Source organism: Saimiri boliviensis, chromosome 13 (assembly GCF_048565385.1).
Source record: "Saimiri boliviensis isolate mSaiBol1 chromosome 13, mSaiBol1.pri, whole genome shotgun sequence".
In the NCBI taxonomy this organism is placed as follows: domain Eukaryota; kingdom Metazoa; phylum Chordata; class Mammalia; order Primates; family Cebidae; genus Saimiri; species Saimiri boliviensis.
The window spans coordinates 110,816,185-110,838,782 of NC_133461.1; the positions used below are offsets into that span (position 1 = coordinate 110,816,185).

The 22,598-nt window shown below is 39.7% G+C and overlaps 1 protein-coding gene across 3 annotated transcripts in view; it reads left to right on the forward strand.

The window, feature by feature from the left end:
• The window catches only part of CSMD1 (CUB and Sushi multiple domains 1), a 2,098,967-nt gene that overhangs the window by 1,629,822 nt on the left and 446,547 nt on the right, over positions 1 to 22,598 (forward strand). For all 3 annotated transcript variants that reach the window (XM_003940706.3, XM_074384178.1, XM_074384179.1), the window contains 3 exons: positions 11,449 to 11,565; positions 14,118 to 14,333; positions 21,750 to 21,938. In XM_003940706.3, coding sequence (XP_003940755.2) covers positions 11,449 to 11,565; positions 14,118 to 14,333; positions 21,750 to 21,938 — 522 coding nt within the window. The remainder of the gene's footprint in view (positions 1 to 11,448; positions 11,566 to 14,117; positions 14,334 to 21,749; positions 21,939 to 22,598) is intronic.

The following is a 22,598-nucleotide window of genomic DNA, read 5'->3' on the forward strand; positions in this document are numbered from 1 at the left end:
TAACTGGGACTACAGATGTGTGCCACCATGTCCAGCTAAACTGTTTTTGTATTTTTAGTAGCGATGGGGTTTCACCATGTTAGGCAGCATGGTCTCGATCTCCTGACCTCGTGATCTGCCTGCCTCTGACTCCCCAAAGTGCTCGGATTACAGGCATGAGCCATCATACCCGGGTGTAATTTTGATTTTAAGTGAGGTTTTTCTCAAAAGAAAACAACATGCTCATTTACCTGTGCATTCAAATACAATCCACAAATTGCTCATTGAGCATTGGTAACTTACTGTTTAAAATATTTCAGTATCTAACCAATACTATTTTTTTTCTTGGTTTTCTTCATTATACTTTGTGTTCAGGGATACATGTGCAGAACATGCAGGTTTGTTACATAGGTATACATTTGCTGTGGTGGTTTGCTGCACCCATCAAGCCATCATCTATATTAGGCATTTCTCCTAACGCTATTCGCCGCTAGCCCACCACCGCACAACAGGCCCCGGTGTGTGATGTTCCCCTCCCTCTGTCCATGCGTTCTCATTGATCAACTCCCACTTACGAGTGAGAACATGCGGTGTTTGGTTTTATGTTTCTGTGTTAGTTTACTGAGAATGATGGATTCCACCTTCATCCATGTCCCTTCAAAGAACATGAAATCATGCATTTTTTTATGGCTTCATAGTATTGCATGGTGTATATGTGCCACATTTTCTTTATCTAGTCTTTCATTGATGGGCATTTGGGTTGGTTCCAAGTCTTTGCTCTTGTGAATACTGCTGAAGTAAACATAGGTGTGCATGTATCTTCACAGTGGAATGATTTATAATTCTTTGGTTATATACTCAGTAATGGGAGTGCTAGATCAAGTGGTATTCCTGTTTCTAGATCCTTGAGGAATTGCCACATTGTCTTTCACAATGATTGAACTAATTTATACTTCCACCAACAGTGTAAAAGCGTTACATTTATTTACATCCTTTCCAGCATACTGTTGTTTTCTGACATTTTAATGATCACCATTCTAAATGGTGTGAGCTGGTATCCCATTGTGGTTTTGATTTGCATTTTCTAATGATTATGAGCTTTGTTTCATGTTTGTTGACCATATAAATGTCTTCTTTTGAGAAATGTGTGCTCAGATCCCTTGCCCACTTTTTGATGGAGTTGTTTGTTTGTTTGTTTTTTCTTGTAAATTTGTTTAGTTTCTTATAGATTCTGGATTTTAGCACTTTGTCAGATGGATAGATGGCAAAAATTTTCTCCCATTCTGTAGGTTGCCTGTTCATTCTGCTGATAAGTGTCTTTTGCTCTGCAGAAGCTATTTAGTTTAATTAAATCCCATTTGTCAATTTTGGCTTTTGCTGCCATTGCTTTTGGTGTTTTAGTCATTAAGTCTTTGCCCATGTCTGTGTCCTGAATTGTATTGCCTTATGTTTTCTTATAGGATTTTTATAGTTTTAGATTTCACCTTTAAGTCTTTAATCCATCTTCAGTTAATTTTTGTGTGAGGTATAAGGAAGAGGTACAGTTTCAGCTTTCTGCATATAGCTAGCCAGTTTTCCCAACACCATTTATTAAATAGGGAATCCTTTTCCCTGTTGCTTGTTTTTGTCAGGATTGTAAAAGATCAGATGGTTGCAGATGTGTGGTGTTATTTCTGAGGTCTCTGTTTTGTTCCATTGGTCTGTATATCTGTTTTGGTACCAGTATCATACTGTTTTGGTTACTGTAGCCTTGCAGTATAGTTTGAAGTCAGGTAGCATGATACCTCCAGTTTTGTTTTTTTTTTTTTTTGCTTAGGATTGTCTCGTATATGGGCTCTTTTTTTTGGTTCCATATGAACTTTAAAGTAGATTTCTCTAAATCCGTGAAGAAAGTCTATGGTAGCTTGATGAGCATAGCATTGAATCTATAAATTACTTTGGGCAGTATGGCCGTTTCACAATATTGATTCTTCCTATTCATGAGCATTAAAAGTTTTTCCATTTGTTTGTGTCGTCTCTTATTTCCTTGAACAGTGGTTTGTAGATCTCCTTGAAGAGTTCCTTCATATCCCTTGTAAGTTGTATTTCTGTGTATTTTATTCTCTTTGTAGCAATTGTGAATGGGAGTTTGCTGATGATTTGGCTCTGTCTGTCTATTATCGGTGTGAAGGAATGCTTGTGATTTTTGCACATCGATTTTATATCCTGAGACTTAGCCAAACGTTGCTTATCAGCTTAAGGAGATTTGGGGCTGAGAAGATGAGGTTTTCTAAATATACAATCATGTCATCTGCAAACAGAGACAATCTGACTTCACCTCTTCCTTTTTGAATACCCTTTATTTCTTTCTCTTGCCTGATTGCTCTGGCCAGAACTTCCAATACTGCATTGAGGAGGAGTGATGAGAGAGGACATCCTTGTCTTGTGCTGGTTTTCAAAGGTAGAGCTTCCAGATTTTGCCCATTCAGTATGATATTGGCTGTGGGTTTGTAATGAATAGCTCTTATTATTTTGAGATATGTTCCGTTAATACCTAGTTTATTGAGGGTTTTTTAGCATGAAGGGGTTTTGAATTTTATCGAAGGCTTTTCTGCATCTATTGAGGTAATCATATGGTTTTTGTCATTGGTTCTATTTATGTGATTGATTACATTTATTGATTTGCATATGTTGAACTAACCTTGCATCCCAGGGATGAAGCAAACTTGAGTGTGGTGGACAAGCTTTTTGATGTGTTGCTGGATTTGGTTTGCCAGTATTTTACTGAGGATTTTCACATCAATGTTTATCAGGGATAGTGGCCTGAAATTTTCTTTTCTTTTTTGTTACATCTCTGCCAGGTTTTGATAGCAAGATGATGCTGGCCTCATAAAATGAATTAGGGAGGATTCCCTCTTTTTCTGTTGTTTGGAGTAGTTTTAGAAAGGAATAGTACCAGCTCCTCTTTGTACCTCTGGTAGAATTGGGCTGTGAATCCATCTGACCATGGGTTTTTGTTTGTTTGTTTGTTTGTTTGTTTGTTTTTGGTTGGTGGGCTATTAATTCCTGCCTCAATTTTAGAACTTGTTATTAGTCTATTCAGGGATTTGACCTCTTCCTGGTTTAGCCAAGATTATTTTCTACTCCATCTAGTAGGTGACCTAGAAAATAAAACTTATTCCCCTTCTTCATCCTTACATATTGCATTATTTAAATCATTCTCAACCTTCAAGATGAGGTCGCACTCAGCCTTGATGAGCATTCCTCTGGAATTGCTCCAGGTCATGATAGCACTGACTTTTTTGACTTCAATTTCTCTTGATATTCAGCTATATAAAGGCATATTACATATATATGTGTATATATATATACACACACACACACATATATATGTATGTGTATATATATATATATATACACACACACATATATATGTATATGTATATATATATGTGTATACATATCTTTTTTATAATATCTATATGTAGATAATATAACATGTGTTTCCAACTTATATCAGATATATCTTGACTTCTATTATAAATTATATACACTCAGTTCAGTCTCCTCAGTTTGATTTTAAGCTCCCAGGGAGTAGTAACTGAGGAGGAATTCAGGCAAAGTACAGCCCTTGAGCTGGGATTTTCATGATGGGTAGGATTTCCCAAAGTAGCCAGCATGTAAATGGGTATCCCAGGAAAAAGAAATGAGCAAAATTACCAGGGGTTGACTGGCACAGTAGGGTCTGAAAATTCCTGGAGGTTTAGCAAAGTGGGGCCAATGGAAACTGAGTGGAGTGATCAATAGGAAAGTGATTTAGGAGAAATGGAGTGGGAATAGACCAAAAATAGCCTGTAGGTTTTGCAGTGCGGGAATTGAGGTGCTATAAGGATGCCAGTTATATGAGTGGCATTTTCCACAGAAAATAAAAGTACACTCAGCTTATTCATTTTGTTTATTTATTCTCTACCTATGTAAATGTATATAAGTTTGAGATTTAAACCTTTCAAAGGGATCAATAGCATGACTGTATTTTGCAGCATTGGAACATGTTTTAGAGTATAAAGAATTAATGGTAAAAATCTATTAATAAGCCAGGCGTGGTGGCTTATGCCTGTGATCCTCGCACATGGGGAGGCTGACCTAAATCAATTGCTGGGGCCCAGGAGTTCGAGGCCAGCCTGGGCAACACGGTAAAACCCCCTGTCCCCCAGAAGTACAAATATTAGCTGGGGGTGTTGGCATGTGCTTGCAGTCCCAGCTGTTCAGGAGGCTGAGGCAGGGGGATTGCTTGAGCCCAGAAGGTACAGGCTGCAGTGAACCGAGATCACACCACTGCGCTGCAGCCTGGGCAATAGAGCAAGACTCTGTCTCAAAAAAAAAAAAAAAAACCCAAAAACTATTAATAAATCTACAAACTTGGAATGGGTTAGAGTTTGGTATGAGAGTTCTAGTCAGTCATGGTCGATAATTTTCATTGAGCCTTAAAGATTGTTGTTGTTACCCTTTAAATCTTAAGCAATCTCTTAAACCCCATGGTTTTGGTTATTTTGCAACAGAAGGTACATAAGTAAGATATTTAAACCTTTAAACATTCATAGCTCTAAGAAAAGAAAAAAATAATAATTATAATGTTCTGTATCAACAAGAAACAAGATAAACTCAGTGTCTGTCCCAGATCCATGGCATAAGGTCAGTGTGTTTTTAATATTACTCTTTCACACAGTGAAATGTCAAATAAATGAACATTGTGATAAATCCCTGTAATTTTGTGAAAGACGAACGCAAAGAGAACTTTGAATTTTTTTTATTAAATAAGTATTTTTGAAAACTGTTTACTCTCTCCACAAGCATTTTTTGAGAACCTGCTGTGTTTGCAATCACCCAGTTAGAAGTTTGAATCTATCAGCATAACAAAAGGAAAGACATTTTAAAAGATCACACAATGAAGTAAGTGCTTTATTAGACAAAAGAAAAGTGGTTGAGGATAAAGAAATGGAAAAAAATGTTTCAATTTGTGATCTTGAAAGCTGGGAGGCAATCTTTAAGAAGGAGGTCGAGAGGAAGGGAAGGGTTTCAACGGGAAGAAATGGTTATAAACTGAGGTGCAGAGAGAAAAGCAGAGGCCTGGAGGGTCGGGGGATGTGAATTAATCACTGAAGGTTGAAGATGATCAGATGCCTTGTGTACTGTTCTGAGGGCATTGTCAGAGAGGTTCACGCTGCAGTGCCCAGCAATCCCAAGGTGAGGCCCCCAGGGTTTGTCTGAGGGTGAGGTGGTAACAGCAGTCAGGACCAGAGTCTCTCCTGTGCAACTGGACTGCCGTAGTTTACTCCCTTCCTTCCTATTGGGAATTCCTTTTGATAGAATGTTTCTGATATCAATAAAATATAGGAACAATATATTTATTCATAAAATGTATTTAATTATTCATATAAATAAATATATCAATAAAATCAGTGACTTCTGTGGGGCATGGAGAGTCTATGAATATTATTGAAGTGGAAAGTCACTTATTAACTCTGACTTCAAATAGAACTGTATTTGTGGTTTCAGGAGAACAAGAAAGTGAAGGAAAAAGAAAAGATGGAAACAGGTCAGGCCCAAGACTGTGCTTTCACAGGTTGGTCTTTCTGAGGCAGATGAGGACATGCAGAGGCTAGGAGACGGATGAGACAAAAATGAGCGGAAACACACCAGTTGAAGCAAGTCGAAGTGGGGGAGTAGATAGCAGTGTCACTAGGATACAGGAGTTTAGGAGAGAGAGATGACTCCAAGGTGACACCCCAAGAAACCTGGCAAGCAGTTGGAAATCCAACACAGTTGTAGAAGGAGGTCAGTGTTAATGTGGACATGTAGAAGCTGTCAGGTGGCACTGTGGAGGTGAATGCCACAGTCCAGGGGTCTGGCAGGTTTATATCGCTGCCTCCTCTTCTCCCTGCTGCCCTCGCCGACGCAGAGATCACAGCTGCTTGTGAAACTGTCTGCGTGCTTCAACTGCCACCTTCTTCCCATCCATAAACTTGTTGAATTCAATTTCCTGGTTCCAGGCAACAGTAACTGACTCTGCGAACTTCCGTTTATGAGAAAACTTCGGCAGGGTCTGGCGAGGTGATGGGGTGGAGCGAGTGTTGGGAAGACAATAAATAACTGTGGAATCTGTCAAGAGAGCTATGTGCTTTGCTGTGATTATCAGCAGGAAAATGCAGGATGCTGGAGTGAGTTGTCAGAGAAACCCCAACAGACAGCCTGTCACAGGGCAGCCTGGCAACATGGGCTTGCTTCTGCCCTTCTGCACTTCCTCCAGTTTGTATCACTTACTCCATAGTCAACATTCTGGGAGTGGACATTTGCCGGGATAGGCATTCATCACTCTGTGGATTCACAGGCATGTCCATCATACTCTAACCAGCTAGACCTCCTTTGACTTTAGAGAATAAGTTAATATTCTTGTTCTTAGAATCAATCAAAGCTAGTTGTTTGGATTTTTTAAAATAAGTTATTTGCCTTCTCCATTATAATATAAACTTTGAATGACAGGGACTTGTCTTATTCAGTGTTCTATACCCAGCAGCATCAAAGGGAATTTGGAAAACAGCAGTACGTTTCTTAATAAGTAACTCTGAATGGAGGATTGGATGGATGAATGGAATAAAATCAGAGGACGAAAGCTACAACTTCCCAACGGTTGGATGGGCCAGGTGCGGCGGCTCGTGCCTATAATCTCAGCATTTTGGGAGGCCGAGGCAGGTGGATCACTTGAGGTCAGAAGTAGAGACCAGCCCGGCCAACAGTGTGAAACCCTGTCGCTGCTAAAAATACAAAAATTAGCCAGGCATGGTGGCACATGCCTGTAATCTCAGCTACTGGGGAGACTGAGGCAGGAGAATTGCTTGAACCCAGGAGGTGGAGGTTGCAGCGAGTCAAGATCGCACGATCACATTGCAGCCTGGGTGAAGAAACAAGATTTTGCCTCCAAAAAAAAAAAAGTCTCCTCTTTTGTTCTTCCATGATTTCTGCATATCTTTGTCCTCCATCCAAAAGATTTCTGATGTAACATACCTGCATCCTTGATGTTGGGTAGGTTACATAAATAGAAAAACAAAACTCAAGAAAGTCTAGTATTAAGGACAGCAACAGTAAAATTTTACTGTGTCTTTTACAGCTACTCAGAAAAGGATCTACCATGCATGAAGAAACAGATCAATGTAATTCAGATTATGTGCAGCTATATTTGTAGCTCTGCTAAGGGAACGTAGGCATGACTACAGATGAATATAGCCATAACCTATATAAATTCTAAAATATAATTCAGGTGTTTCATTTTATTCTCTCCTCACTTCAGTTTTAGGTGAGAATACCAATTCAGTTCTCCAAACCTCAAGTTTCGGTTTCCTGAAAAATATTACAGGATTTGTGGACACAGTTTTTGTGTGTGAAGTCTTCATTATGTACGAATTGGACTACATTGTGTTTGCACCCATATAAATCTAAAAGAGCACAAGAGCAGCTTTATCTCTAACTTTCTGTCTGACTTTGCCCCTAATGACAGCATGACGGGGCTGGTTAGTGATTTCCAGGTTCCGCGCGGTATGGATAGAAAACATCATAGAGGGCAGAGCACTTTCCCTCCAGATTCTTCCCCAATAGATGACTAAGTAACTTTTCTTGATGACTTGAAGACTGAGGATAAAATAAAGATTGATCATTTTTATGCATTTAAGTGCAGTTGGAGATGAATTAATTTTATCAGTTTATGTAACATATGCAGAATTTAGTATAAAGACTACTGACACATAGCTTTGGATATAAGATACCTAAGTTTTACATAAAATGTTTTAAATTCATTACGGTGAATTTCTTCATAAAAATTTGAGAAGTTACTGCATCAGTTCACGCCGATCCCATTATAGATCAATGAAAAGTTACCAATACATAGCTTCTGAACTCAGGACGCCTCGATCCTCTGCTGTTTTTCTTCCCACGACATGGTGCACTGGCTTCACTTTCCTCTGTGGAAGCTTCTGTCTACATTTACTGCACTGTGATCTCATGTAGCTGTGGTCTCCCTTCTGTCGCTTGCTCAACCCTCAGCCATGGACTCCAGACCTGTGTGTATCCAGTTGCAATATCAACCATTCCACATGCAAGCTAGCAGACATGGCGCTTCAGTATTCACAGCTGAATGCCTGCTTTACTCTCATAACCTGATTCTCCTGAAGTCTCCTTCGCCTATGGTTATGTCACTCTCAGGCTGTGACCTCACAGTTATCCCCAGCTCCCCCTGTTTTATCATAATGCCCATATTCCATTCATGAGAAAGTCCTAGGGCTCTACTGTCAAGACACAGCTGGATTCAGACCATGTCTTGCCATCTTGCTGCCCATGCCCTGGTTTGGGGTCCTGACCGCCTTCCTCCCAGCCACCCCTGTGTATTCACTCACAGCAGTCTCAGGAGCAGAGCTAAACTCCAGGTAGATCATGAGATGCGTGTCCTGTTCTAGGCAGGGCCATCCAGTGCCGCCTCATGCCACAGAAAGAAATGTCCAACCCTTACGAGGACCTAGGAGCCGCTGAGGTGTCCTTCTGGTTCCCTACCCCTGCGTGCCCACTGCAGCTTAAGCCCCGGTCCTAGCCACTTTCTCTCCACCCAAATTGTTCCCCAGGTATTTAGTGTTTTCCTTGTCTTTCTCAAGTTCTTATTTATAGACCACTTTCTAAATGCAGCACCCCTGGCCACCCACAAGCCTCAGACCATCGCATCCCTCTGTCTCTATTGTCTTCACGGTCATGTGTCATCTCCCAGCATTGCACATCACCTGCATTTTATATTGTTAGAAGCTTTATTCTGTCTTTTCCAACTGGAATGCCTACTTTACAAGGGCAGATAAGTGATCTCCCTTGTTATTAATCATCCCTGATGCCAGGGACAGGGCCTGCTCAATAGCAGGTGCACGATATTGGTTGAATATATTCATTTCACATAGGATGTACAGGGTTACCCCTTTTCCAATGAAATGTGCAGTCACTGCAATCTTAAGATGTAAAAATCCCATGAGAAACTCTTAGAATATTCTAAAACTCATTTTAAAAATTTATATTTTATATCATGCTTCCCATGAGGTTTACATATTAAAGAGATGATCTGTTCCCTTAAGATGCGTGATGAGTGAGCATGATGAGGCTTGTCACATCTTTCATAGATTATATAATTCTTTTGTGAATATTATTTGTGGAAGTGGCTTTTATAAAACATAATTCAGAATGATCATACTAATTGGAAGACATTATTCTGGGTGTTATTTACTTCATGATAGTTCTTCTTGCCTAGTTCAAGAAAGGAAGTATAAATACATATGCACAGAATGGGGACATGTTTTAAAAATGCAAAGGAATCTTGTGAAATGAATATTCATTTGTGACATGGAGTGAGTTTCGCTTGTGAGACACTATTGTGAGCTTTATACATGTGTTCACGTATTTCGTTATTCAGCAAGCAGGAACGAGCTGTGATTTTTCCCCCTTTTACATGGGAGGCTATGGAAACACAGAGGAGTAGAGAAACGAACTAACTTAGAAGCAGATGCATTAGTCAGTGTGCTCCAGAGAAATGGAACCAAGATATATTGCAGGAATTGGCTCATGTGATTGGGAGGCCAAGAAGTCCCAAGATTTGCCCTCTGCAAGCTAGGGACCTGGAAAAGCCAGTGGCATGACTAAGTCTCAGCCTAAAGACCTGGAAGCTAGGGGAGCTGAAGGTGTGTGTCCCGGAGTCTGATGGTTCAAGAACCGGGAGCACTGAAGTCTGGGGACAAGAGAAGACAGGTGCCCCAGCTCAAGAAAAGAGAGAATTTTTCGTTATTTTGCCTTTTTTTTTTTTTTTTTTTTTTTTTTTGAGACGGAATTTCACTCTTGTTGCCCAGGCTAGAGTGCAATGGAGCAGTCTCGGTTTACTACAACCTCCGCCTCCCTGGTTCAAGCAATTCTACTGACTCAACCTCCTAAGTAGCTAGAATCACAGGCGCCTGCCACCATGCCTGGCTAATTTTTTTGTATTTTCGGGAGACATGGGGTTTCGCCATGTTGGCCAGGCTGGTCTTAAACCTCCTGAGCTCAGGTCATCCACCTGCCTCAGCCTCCCAAAGTCCTGAGATTACAGGTGTGAGCTACCGTGCCCAGCCTTTTCTCTGCCTTTGTATTTGGTTCAAGCCCTTGGCATATTGAATGATGCCAGTTTACACTGGTGAAGGCAAATCTTCACTCAGTCCACTGATTCAAACGCTAATCTCTCAGGGAAGTACCCTCATAGACAAGCCCAGTCTCTTACCAGCTATCTGGGCAGCTCTTAGACCAGTCACGCTGGCACATAACCTTTGCCGTCGCAGTGGAGGCACTGCAGTGAGGGTGGGCAGCCTGGTCCCGAAGTCTGAGCTGGTGACATTCACGGGCCTCACAACTGCAGGTGGAGAGGTTCCAGGAGAAGGCTGAGACCCGGAGCACTTTGCGACTCTCAAGACACGTGGCTGTTTGCAGAACATGAACGGCAGTTGCCTTTCCTGCCTCTGTTCCCTGGCTCTGGTGACTCTGTTTCCTTTTATTCTTTTTCAGTTCAGTGCTTCCATTCGTAGGATAGCTTAAGAGGTCTTCAGATATGAAATAAAAGAACGTTGGTGGGATCATGTCACTGTTCTCCTCTTGATGTTTGTAAAATTAGGGCATATAGAGTCTATTCAAAGTGTTACATTATTGATATCTTAAGAATTGAATTCCTGTTAGCAAGTCTCAGTAGATAATGTTTCGATCAGTATCTACCAGTAGGTACCATTTGAATCATTTAGTATCTGTTACACACTGTAAATTGTGTTCTGTGGTGGCAGTCATTGCAAACACCTATGCATGAGATGGGTTTTGTCATGATTTCTGTTTTCAAGATAGGAGAAATGTAAAAGATTAAGAGACTTACCAGAGATCACGGAGCTAGTGAGTAGCTGAGCCAGCATTTGACCTCGTAACTCTCTGACATCAGAGTTGAGCACTTAAGCTCCCGTATTCTGCTGACACCCTAATTATTGCTACTTTCCCATTGAAATGATTACATGTAACTTTATTTTCCTTTCTTTCAAAATGAATGTCTGAAATGAGTGAACATGGCATGGTTTGTTGAGGGGATTTGAAGAAAGATCAGCAGCTCTCCGGAGTGCAAACCTGCACTGTTTTTGCAATTCTGCTGGCTTGTTAATGCACGTTCCAGTTCTGCTGCGCCTTATTCTGTGTTAGGTTTTCAGGGTTTTGTAGTGCTAAGAATGCCTGCGTGTATACCAGCATGTTATATTTGCAAGTAAAATAAAAGGTTTTGCTTGTTTTTTTTTCTTGGATATGACATTAGATCTTTCAGTCCTTGTGAAAATTCCCTGCCGTTTAACCAGGGTTTTGTTCTGGCTCTCCTTGTGAAACTTTAGTATTACAATCATCTCTCTCTATTCTTTAAAGCCCTGTGTGGAGGCTACATCCATGGGAAGAGTGGAACAGTTCTTTCTCCTGGATTTCCAGATTTTTATCCAAACTCTCTCAACTGCACGTGGACCATTGAAGTATCTCATGGAAAAGGTAAGAACCTGTCATAGGTCTCAAACATACAGATGAATAAGTGAGACAGAAACATGAGTACAAAACAAAAAACATACTTCAGTATAAGAAAGTGAGATAGCTACTTTTCTCATGCATAGTTCAAAATTTTAACTTACTATTTAACAAGATTTTGGAAGACAAATGTTCTTTCAGCTGTACAATAAAAACTGACTCCTCATTTTGCTCTCCATTTATCAGATAACCTGAATATGTGCATGTGAATATAAGCTTGAAAGTAGGTATCGTGGTAAGGAATACAGGCATCTAGTAAATAAAATGTGATTGTTGATTAAATAAAGAGAAATAAGCAATTGTCTCACTTCTAATTTCCATGATAAATCTTAGACAGTTTTTGTGCTTTATTTGTGTTTTATGTTTACCCGGTATCATCTCACATAATAAATAATTTATCTTCATACAATCTAGGGATGTCTCATAGAATAAATATTTTTATCGTCATTTTATAGATAAATATAGTGAAGACCAGGACTTTTTGCATTTTGTGCAGGAAATGTAGATTATAAACACTGGGTTTAGGATTGTAACCTGAATTTTTTTTCTGTGACTAAACTTGTCATTTTTTTAAGAGTCTGTTTGGGGTTGGATGCAGCGGCTTATGCCTGTAATTCCAGCACTTTGGGAGGCCGAGGCAGGCGTGTCACCTGAGGTTAGGAGTTCCAGACCAGACTGGCCAATATGGTGAAACCCTGTCTCTACTAAAAATACAAAAAATTAGCCAGGCATTGTGGCGTACGCCTGTTAATTCCAGCTACTCTGGGGGCTGAGGCAGGAGAATCGCTTGAACCCAGGAGACAGAAGTTGCAGTAAGCTGAGATTGCATCAGTGCACTCAGCCTGGGAGATAGAGTGAGACTCTGTCTGAGAAAATAAAATAAAAAAGAGTCTGTTTGGAATTTCAGTCACATAAGTATTATGTAGACTTTGTCTTTTCACGTTGATTTCAACCCAACAATATTAAATGGACCGATTTTACTATATACATTGTGTGGCACTGTGCAACCATGAGGTCAGGAGACAGAAGAGCCTGCCCTGAAGGAAATCAAGCATAAGGAAGACACAGATTAGGAGTGACCAACGTTTTATCATCATCAAAATACACATGTTTATTAGAAATTATCTATTCACAGTTAATTGTATTAACTTCACTACAGGAATCCAGAAATAAGACTTTGTGGTTCTGCTTTCTATAAGTTAATAGGCGTTAGGGGTGTCTGAAACTACACTTTCAAGGAAGTTTTTCCTCAGTTGTGCCGACTGCCAACTAAGACTTTCTTTTGTCCTTTATTTTTTTTTATTTTTTTTTTGGAGACGGTGTCTTGCCCTCTCGCCCATGAGTGATTGTCATGGTGTGATCTTGGCTCACTGCATCCTCCGCCTCCCAAGTTCAAACGATTCTCTTGCCTCAGCCTCCATTGTAGCTGGGATGACAGGCACCCGCCACCACACCCAGCTAATTTTTCTATTTTTAGTAGAGACAGGTTTTCACCGTGTTTGTCAGGCTGGTCACGAACTCCTGACCTCATGATCCATCTGCCTTGGCCTCCAAAAGTGCTGGGGTGACAGGCGTGAGCCACTGTTCCTGGCCCCACCTGAGATTTTCTGAAGGATACTTGTTTAGCGTAAATTGAAAAGTTGTCCGGTCTTTTGTCCCTCTGGGACAGATACTCTCCCTAAGAACCTACTGACAATTTTTGAATGACACCCATCTATAATCTCCATATCTACATCAACATTCATATCATATCTTCATATTTACATCATATCTGTACTTATATGCTCCCAAGCACTTATTTTCATTGTTCATCCCCCCTGCTTGCTTTTATTTCTTTCTTTCTTTTTTTTTTTTTTTTTTTTGAGACGGAGTTTCGCTCTTGTTACCCAGGCTGGAGTGCAATGGCGCGATCTCGGCTCACCGCAACCTCCGCCTCCTGGGTTCACGCAATTCTCCTGCCTCAGCCTCCCGAGTAGCTGGGATTACAGGCACACGCCACCACGCCCAGCTAATTTTTTGCACCTTTAATAGACACGGGGTTTCACCATGTTGACCAGGATGGTCTCGATCTCTTGACCTTGTGATCCACCCGCCTAGGCCTCCCAAAGTGCTGGGATTACAGGCTTGAGCCACCGCGCCCGGCCTGCTTGCTTTTATTTCTAAAACCATCCTCTTTCTACTCATTTTCCTCTTCAACTTCAAAGTTAGATTTACATATTAAGATAATATGTTAATATTTAGATTCAATACTTTCATGTTTCTAAGTCCAGAACAAATTTTTCAGCAATTGTTACTTCTAACCTCTCTCTTTTTCTCTCTCTCCTCCACATCTCTCTCTGTCTCTCCTCTCTCTATCATCTGTCTTTGTGGCTACTACTTTCTGGACTCTGTGTCCCTCTCTTTTTTTCTGTCTCTTCTCTATTTCTATCATGTCTATGTCTGTGTCTCTCTCTGAATCTCTCTCTCTGTCCCCATCTCTTCCCCCCCGCTCCTCTGTCCATCTCTCCTTCCATTCTCAGGAGTTCAGATGATCTTTCACACTTTTCACCTTGAGAGTTCCCATGACTATTTACTGATCACAGAAGATGGGAGTTTTTCCGAGCCGGTCGCCAGGCTCACGGGGTCGGTGTTGCCTCATACGATCAAGGCAGGCTTGTTTGGAAACTTTACCGCCCAGCTTCGGTTTATATCAGACTTCTCCATTTCCTACGAGGGCTTCAATATCACATTTTCAGGTATGTTGGTCTTGTTTGCTCTTTCTCTCCTCTGGCAACAATACTGCCATTTCTCTTAGTGAGAATGTGACAGTGTGAGTGTGTAATGTGTACCTGAGTGTGTTTGTGCATGTGTGACTACAGACATGTTTCCAACCAGTGGGGTGCAGGAAGCTGAGCCTCCATGAGGCAGGATGCAAACACAGTTATATGACATCCAGAAAATGCCACTTTGTGTTATGCAATTTGTGAATGCTCATCTTTGAAAAATCTGTAAATGTCACTCTCTTCTGCAAAGCCCTTCCTACCTAATTATCTTCACCAACTCTAGAAAATCTCTGAGGAAAGTTTTCTCACTGGGAGGTGTCCTCAGGGTCACTTGTCACCCGATTGCAATGATTTCTACCCTCTAGTAGGTGTCATTGTTTGCATTGATAGCCACCTCTAGGATAAAGGAAGCATGTGAATACCCACAGTCAAGGATGAACTTGTAGTTTAGTTTATTCATACACACTGACCAAAAATACTCTAAGGTAACATCTTTTTTTTTTTTTTTTTTTTTGAGGCAGAGTTTTGCTCTTGTTACCCAGGCTGGAGTGCAATGGCACGATCTCGGCTCACCACAACCTCCGCCTCCTGGGTTTAGGCAATTCTCCTGCCTCAGCCTCCTGAGTAGCTGGGATTACAGGCACGCGCCACCATGCCCAGCTAATTTTTTGTATTTTTAGTACAAACGGGGTTTCACCATGTTGACCAGAATGGTCTCGATCTCTTGACCTCGTGATCCACCTGCCTCGGCCTCCCAAAGTGCTGGGATTACAGGCTTGAGCCACCGCGCCCGAAACATCTTTATTTTTAATGATAGTATATAGATCATATTTGCATAAGGTTTATGTTACAGCAGAAATTATTTGTATGGCTTGGATTGTTTAATTTGTATATTTCTATGACACAGATGCTAATTATTTTGACAGATGAGAAAAATGACCCGCACTTAAAAACTGGCCAAATATAGGAGAGAGAAAGTTGGTCGCATAAACAAATGATGCTCAGTCACACTCAGAACCTCTGCAATATCCTCATTACCAACATGCCCCAACCCTCCACCAACAGAAAGGCACCTGCTTCACCACAGCTGCCCATGGACGGAGGCAATCACATTGATTTGCATTTGTGCACATGATGCTTTGGATGAAGAGTGTTTTCCTTCCTTACTCTTCATAGCCCAGATCCAGTGTCATTTTCATAAGGTGGTCCCTGGGTACCACAGTCACATGTGATTTCTTCTACTTTTGAGATCCCATAAATTCCTTAACAACTTTTGATGTCACTTATGAGATTATGTGTTGCAGTATTTGAGTATTTATCTTCTCTCCCAAACTGAAAGTAAAAATCTTGGTAGAAAGTTGGCTTGCCCCACGTTCATATAAACAACAGCTCTGCTGCTATATCTTACTCATAAGTAAGATGGTTTTCGACTGTGCGAGGGTTAACACCCCTAACCAGTGTATTATTCAGGGTCACCTGTTCTTGGGGTGTATTGAATAATACACGGGTTATGGCGTCAAACCCTGTGCAGTGGAAAATCTGAGAATAACTTTTCAGGCTCCCAAAACTTAACTACTAATAGCTTATTGTTGACCAAAAGCCTTACAATGCCATAAACAGTTAACACATAAATAAACTAGTATCTACATATATTTCGTGCTTTCGTGATATACCTAACATTTTACTAATTTTTAAAATATTTCTTGATGACATGGTTCACCTGCATGTGTTTTTAGGTTGCCACAAATCTCCAAACAATTGCCAATGTATTTATTGAAAACAATATATGTATAAAAGGACTCAGGTAGTTCAAACACACGTTTTTTCAAGAGTCGACTGTAATAAGAACTTGTTAATTACTTACTACTGCATGATGATTAACATTATGTAGAATAAAATATTGTCTTCAAGGAAAATATTTCTTGGGGATTTTAAGATGCTCTTAACTATTTTATGCTTCCTCCAATTCTACCTAGTTGCGATTTATCTTAATCTGACTTTGTTGATTTTTCTTGGTATTTCACTGCTCGAGTGAGGCTCTCAGGACTGTCACAGACCACTTGATTTCTTGGAAGTTTGGTGTAATCAGCAGTAATCAAGAAACTTGCCGCTTTATATATCAAAGACTTCAATTTTCCCAACACTAATTCCTAAATTCCTCTCTGTGCACTCTCCCCTGGTGTATCTCAATTAGTATCACTATGAGAATATCACTACCCTCTGTCATTACTTTCATCATGATCCAAAATGAATTTAAGTAGGCTTCTCCAAAAAAAGAAAATGGCAGTGACACAAGTCTGTTGTTCACTTCTGCAGGTGTTTCTCAGGAGTCTGTGCAAATTCTTTTCATTTTACTGCATCAGTTTCTTATTCTGATGCCCTCAGCACAGGGCTGACAGTAAGTCTTTTGATGACTACTGTCTTAGTCTGTTTGTGCCATTTGCCATAACAGAATACCTGAGACTAGGTAATTTATAAAAAATAGCAATTTTTTTCTCAGTCCTGGAGGCTGGAAAGTACAAGATCAAGGTGCTTGTACCTGGGGTGAGCCTTCCTGTTGTGTCATCACATGGCAGAAGGTGTAGGTTCAAAAGAAGAGGATTGCCATATTCCCGTGTGGTAGAAGACCAGACGTCCTTTTATAATGGCTTGAATCCATTAACGAGGGTGAATCCCTCCTGACAAACAGGCTCCCCCAAAAGGGGATCAAACTTCCAGCACATGGATTTTGTGTAACATGCTCAAAGCATACATATAACCAAAAGTCAGAATGTAACTGTACAGCTGACACTCTCATTATAAACTACTTACACAGACAAGCAAGCCAACAACAACAAAATACTCTTTCTTGGGTGTTTAAAGTGGTAACAGTCTGTAAATATTTAGAACAATTCAATTCAACATAACCAATGGAAAATAATACATAAAGCTTGCAGAGGAAATCAGTTTCATCTAGACAGTTGCACACAAACAGTCTTTTTAAAAACAGATGACAACACCTTTTGTTGATTGAAAATTTGACTTTAAAGTAAACAAGTTCTCTAGCTATGTTAGAGGAGTAATTTCATTTGGAACTATTTTTGCTTTAAAACTGGCTGCAAATAATTGCCGGTGACATGGATACCATGGAGTTTATTTTGTAAGTATACAAATAAATATCATCTTTATTATACAAATGAAGCATTTACCCATCCAGAGACTTTTTTGCTTATCACGAATGACATGCATATGCTTTTATGTCTGCCTTGTTTACTGTTAGTCAAGTTTATTTCTGCCTTTCTCAGAAGGCTTTATTAAAGCAGTATTTCCTGATTGTGTTTTCTAGTCAGTATTTCTGCAGATGTTAATGGTAATATTGTAGAAAAAGAGCTCCATATTCTTGTATGCTTAGATAAATCCGCGCACTCCATGTTCTACATAACACTGTCCACTACTGGTTGCTAACTGTGTACGCTGAGCACTCCACACTTCCTTCCCCTCCTACAATGTGTTTACTTCTTAACTGCTAACTTCTAGTGAATTAGCATCAATTCTCAGTCATTCTCTTCAAAAGGTTAAAACTTGGACAACTTTGTGCCTTTACATATGTGGTTTTCTCTTCATGAGAAAGCCTTTTCTGTATCTTTTACCAGGCAAAACTCCTCCTGTGCAGGTCAGAGGGTGTCTCCGACATGCAGCCTTTCTTCTTTTTTCTAAGCAGATTTTTTTTTCTTCTATATGACATAGGAGAAAAACATTTTATAACAGCATTTTTATAACAAAGTTACTTATATCCCAAAATTACTTTTCTGTATTTGTCTGCTTTGATGGTATCATGAATTTTCAAATGTAGGTATGTTTTTGTTGTTGAGTTGTGAGTACCTGAGGTGGAGGAGGGTGTGTTCATTCTTTAGTTGCTGAGGCAGGTCTCCAACAGGCTGAGACTTGATTGTGAAGCAGAGAATCGGCAGGCCGGCTAACTTGGGTGGGCTCTCAGAAAAATGAGGTGCAAAGGAGGACTGGGCCATGAAGTTAGGATAAACAAGAAGGACACTGCAGCCAGCCCCCCAAAACTGAGGGGAAAGTGGAAGGACATAAAGTTAGTTATGGAGGGCAGACAACGTAAGTAACTTGGATGTTAATTGTGAATGTTACGTGAAGTCTTTGGATGGATTTGAGGAGTTTGACATGATCTGATCTTTTACAATGTTTACTTGAAGGATAATGTATGCGTCTCAACAAGAACATGTTATATAATAATCCCAGAAGGAGATTCCAGATGGAAGCTCAGACTATAGGAAGGATGCTAGGGTGGAGCTGACTTGATTGGCAGGAAGTGAAGGTGTGGTATAAAATAGAGAGTGGGGTCAAGGTTTTCAACCTGCGTGAATGAGGATTCTGTGTTTTATGTGAAAAACACTGGGAGTAAATCAGTTTTGGGAGGAAAATACAGACTTTATATCTTGGGGATACTGAGGGATGTATTCAAGAGTGATTGACGAGAGTGTTCAGTTCACGTAATAGTATCATATTAAAGAAAAAGAAATACTGGAAAGTCATCAGAATACAGCGTTAATTTCAATGCATGGAACAGCAGAAGATATGAATCAGCCAATTGAGAATTTGGTGTCAGTGAGTTAGAAGGAGTGTGGCATCCCACAAGCAAAAAAAGGAAACCCTTTTAAGAAAGAAGAGAGCTTTCAGCTGCTTTAAAACCTACTTAGTAAGATGGGTACTAAGAATTGACCATTGGTTTTTGTATCTGGAGGTTACAGTGGCATTGGTAAGATCTGTTTGAGTGGAAGGCTATGAAGGAAACCTGAATAAATGAGATGAAGAGAGTCTTGGACGGGAAGATGGGAAAATGGAAGGTACACCCAACACTTTGAAAAGTTTGTGCTAATGATAACCAGAGAGATGGTGTGGTGGCTGGGGTGACTGTGAAGTCCCGAGATAGGTTTCGTTAGTTTGTTTTGTTCGTTTGTTTGGTTGTTTACCTCATTCTTAAGATTGACCCTGTAACACAGATTTTTATCTTGATGGAAATAAGTCAAGAGAATTGATGAAGGAAAAGAAAAAGCATAAACTCTGAGAACAAAATCTTTGAATTGGTGAGAGGATGGAATTCTGAGGGGAATACACTTTTCTTGTTTTAGATGAAGATATACTTTGCATAATAATTATATGACAGTTAATGTAAGAGAATACTTACAAAGCCTAATCGAGATGGATACAACTAATACACACCTTCTGACCTCATGGTATCACTTCAGGCCTTCTGTCTTTGTAAGCACCTTTCAGAAGAAATTGCATAAACTGGAGTAAAAATAGACACAAAGCAAAGAACCACAAGATCATGGTGTTTCTTTATATAAGATAATAGGTATAGCATATACTAATATCAAATTATTCTCCTATTTGGCAAGGATTTTCAATGTTTTTAAAGAAATGACAAGAAATATATAGTTTGAATTGAGTACACACAGTATATCCTTAGAAAGAGAATGATAGTAACAAGGTGTGAGATAACATTCTCTGGATGGTGACATCTTTATTTTATTATTTTCTAAAAACTAAAATAACAAATGATAGGTTGTCAATTAATGGTTGTTAAGTTCAATTAAATGACATTGTTTACATTATTTTCTTTGTGAGTCATACTGTACACAAGTCAAATTAATAAGCGTATCGCAAGGTTATAAAAATTAATTTGAACATATTAGAGAATCAGAGTAGATTGCTTATCTAAATTCAGAGCAGAACAGAGGTAATTCAGAAAGTATGCCCCTCAGAGGTTTACTGGTAAGCTAAGTGAGATGAAGAACGTCTTTAAGTACAGAGTTCTATAATGAAGTTTTTATCAAAGTGTGGGTAAGAGATATCAATCAATGACTAATTCAGCAAATAAAAAGTAAAAAAAAAAAAAAAAAGTTTTAAGGAGTATTGAGAGCAAAAGGATGAGTTTGACTTCATATGTTCAGTGAGAATATCGAACCTAAAATTTAGGAGAACTCCAAAGATGATGTTGAAAAAAAGTAGAAGTAATTTTTTCTGAAAGATTAGAATAGTTTTCTAAACGTTTCTTCCCCATGGTAAACTAAAAGTCATCTTTGATGTCCCGATTATTTGTAGTAGTGTGCATCTTTTAGTTGAATACCTTTCAGTATTCTCTCTAAAGCTCTTCTTACCATTCCAATGCCTAAGGATATTTTTCTAGTGGGCTGGCTGACTTTGTTACTATTTGACTTAACTGGGCATTCCAGACTGGGGAGACTGCAAGGAGGAGGAAACCATACGAATAGGCACTGGTCCACACTTTCTTACTTCCCACTGAAAAAACATGGTCTTGATAACGGACCAAGAAGCCAGTGACAGCCAGAGCTCAATTGCATGTATATGCTACAGAGAGCAGAAGGAGTTGGCTATAAAGAATACAGCAAATACAGAAGTGAGCTATCAGTGCTGATGTTTTGAATACTTCCTCCTAAAATGCAGCAAAATATCAGACATTTCTTTTGAAATTTATATTTAACATTTTCCTCTTGAATGGTTTATAGTAATTTCTAGTTTAAAATCTTGTCTATTACATTTCAATCTGGCATGGTTTGCAGATTGAAAATAAACAGGAAAAGTCCACTGTTCCTCACTGAGATGTAGTCTAGAGGTGAAATTGGCTTTGGTAAGCTTTCCACGAACACAACCATGTGCTTTTGCTTTTATGTTACGCTCCATGCCTTGGTCATCAAAAAGCACCTTTGGGAGGGATACAGTCACTAATTTAAGCAATTAGAAATATCAGTAAAATTATTCCACACTCTCATACTGACAGCTTTGAAGTGAATCATTTCATTTTAATATGCTATTTGTCTTTCTGTTTTCTGGTTACATAATTGTACACATTTATAGGGTACATGTGATAATTTCATACATAAGTAGAATGTGTGACAAACATGTTAAGACATTCAAGATACCCATCACTTCAAACATTTATTATTTCTTTGTAATGGGAACATTTCATATCTTTCCTTCAAGCTGTTTCGAAATGTATACTATATTATTGCTCACTACAGTCACCCTACTCTGCTATCAAATATTAGAACATTTTTCTTCTCACTGTATCTTTATATCCATTTACCAACATCACTTCATCTTTCCCCCCATATATCCCCTTCCCAGCCTCTATTAACTCTCATTCTTATATGTCAATACTTAAAAAAATACTAAATCCCACATCATTTGTTACAGACAGTTCATAGTACAAGAAAAAAATGCATAACAGTTATAACAGTGTTTGTATAAAATATATGTGTAGGTTTATTTTTTAGTAATAGCACCTTTTTATTCTTGCTATGTTATCTTTATGTGTTTATCCAAATCCTCATGCATTTACTCTCTCTCTGCATGCCTCAGAATATGACCTGGAACCGTGTGATGATCCTGGAGTCCCCGCCTTCAGCCGAAGAATTGGTTTTCACTTTGGTGTGGGAGACTCTCTGACATTTTCGTGCTTCCCAGGATATCGCTTAGAAGGTGCAACCAAGCTTACCTGCCTGGGTGGGGGCCGCCGTGTGTGGAGTGCACCTCTGCCAAGGTGTGTGGGTAGGTGGTCACACGCTTTCATTTCATTCATCCATGGGGGCAGGGCATAGCCCAAGCAAGAAGCCCAGGGTGGTCGGGTGGGGTCAGAGGGGGATGACAAGGAAGGAGAGGGTGACAGTGTGGGCCCCACTCGCAAGTCAGGGGAGAAGGGAGCTTCCTAACTACTATGGGCTTGAATTACGTCTTCTATAATGTAAGTCCCTTTCAGCTCTGAAATTTTATGATTGAAGAATAGTGAAACCAAAGCATGTGTCAAGCATATTGATGAAGGGAAAAAATGTATGTAGAGAGAGAAAATTGGGAGCAAAAGAAAAAAATGAAAGATAGAAGCCAAGCTATAATAGCACAACCTCTGACAGTTATATTGATGGAAAGCAGCAAGCGTCCTTGGTATAAGGATGATGACAATTCTGTTGTTGTTGTCAGTTGTGCACTTTGATTGGATAATGGTTGCACACTCCTGCTAAGTGAGCATGATGGGCATTTGAATGCTGAATTTGTTTTTTCAGTGTGTTCTGGAGGAATCCAAGAGATAATTCCAAAGAGTAACATGAATTTTTATTTCATTACTTTGAAATGAGGTGCTAGGATTACATGCAGGAATTGGCTTGCTGATCCATGGGGGTAACGTTTATTGGCCGTCTGGGAACTGTGCCACTC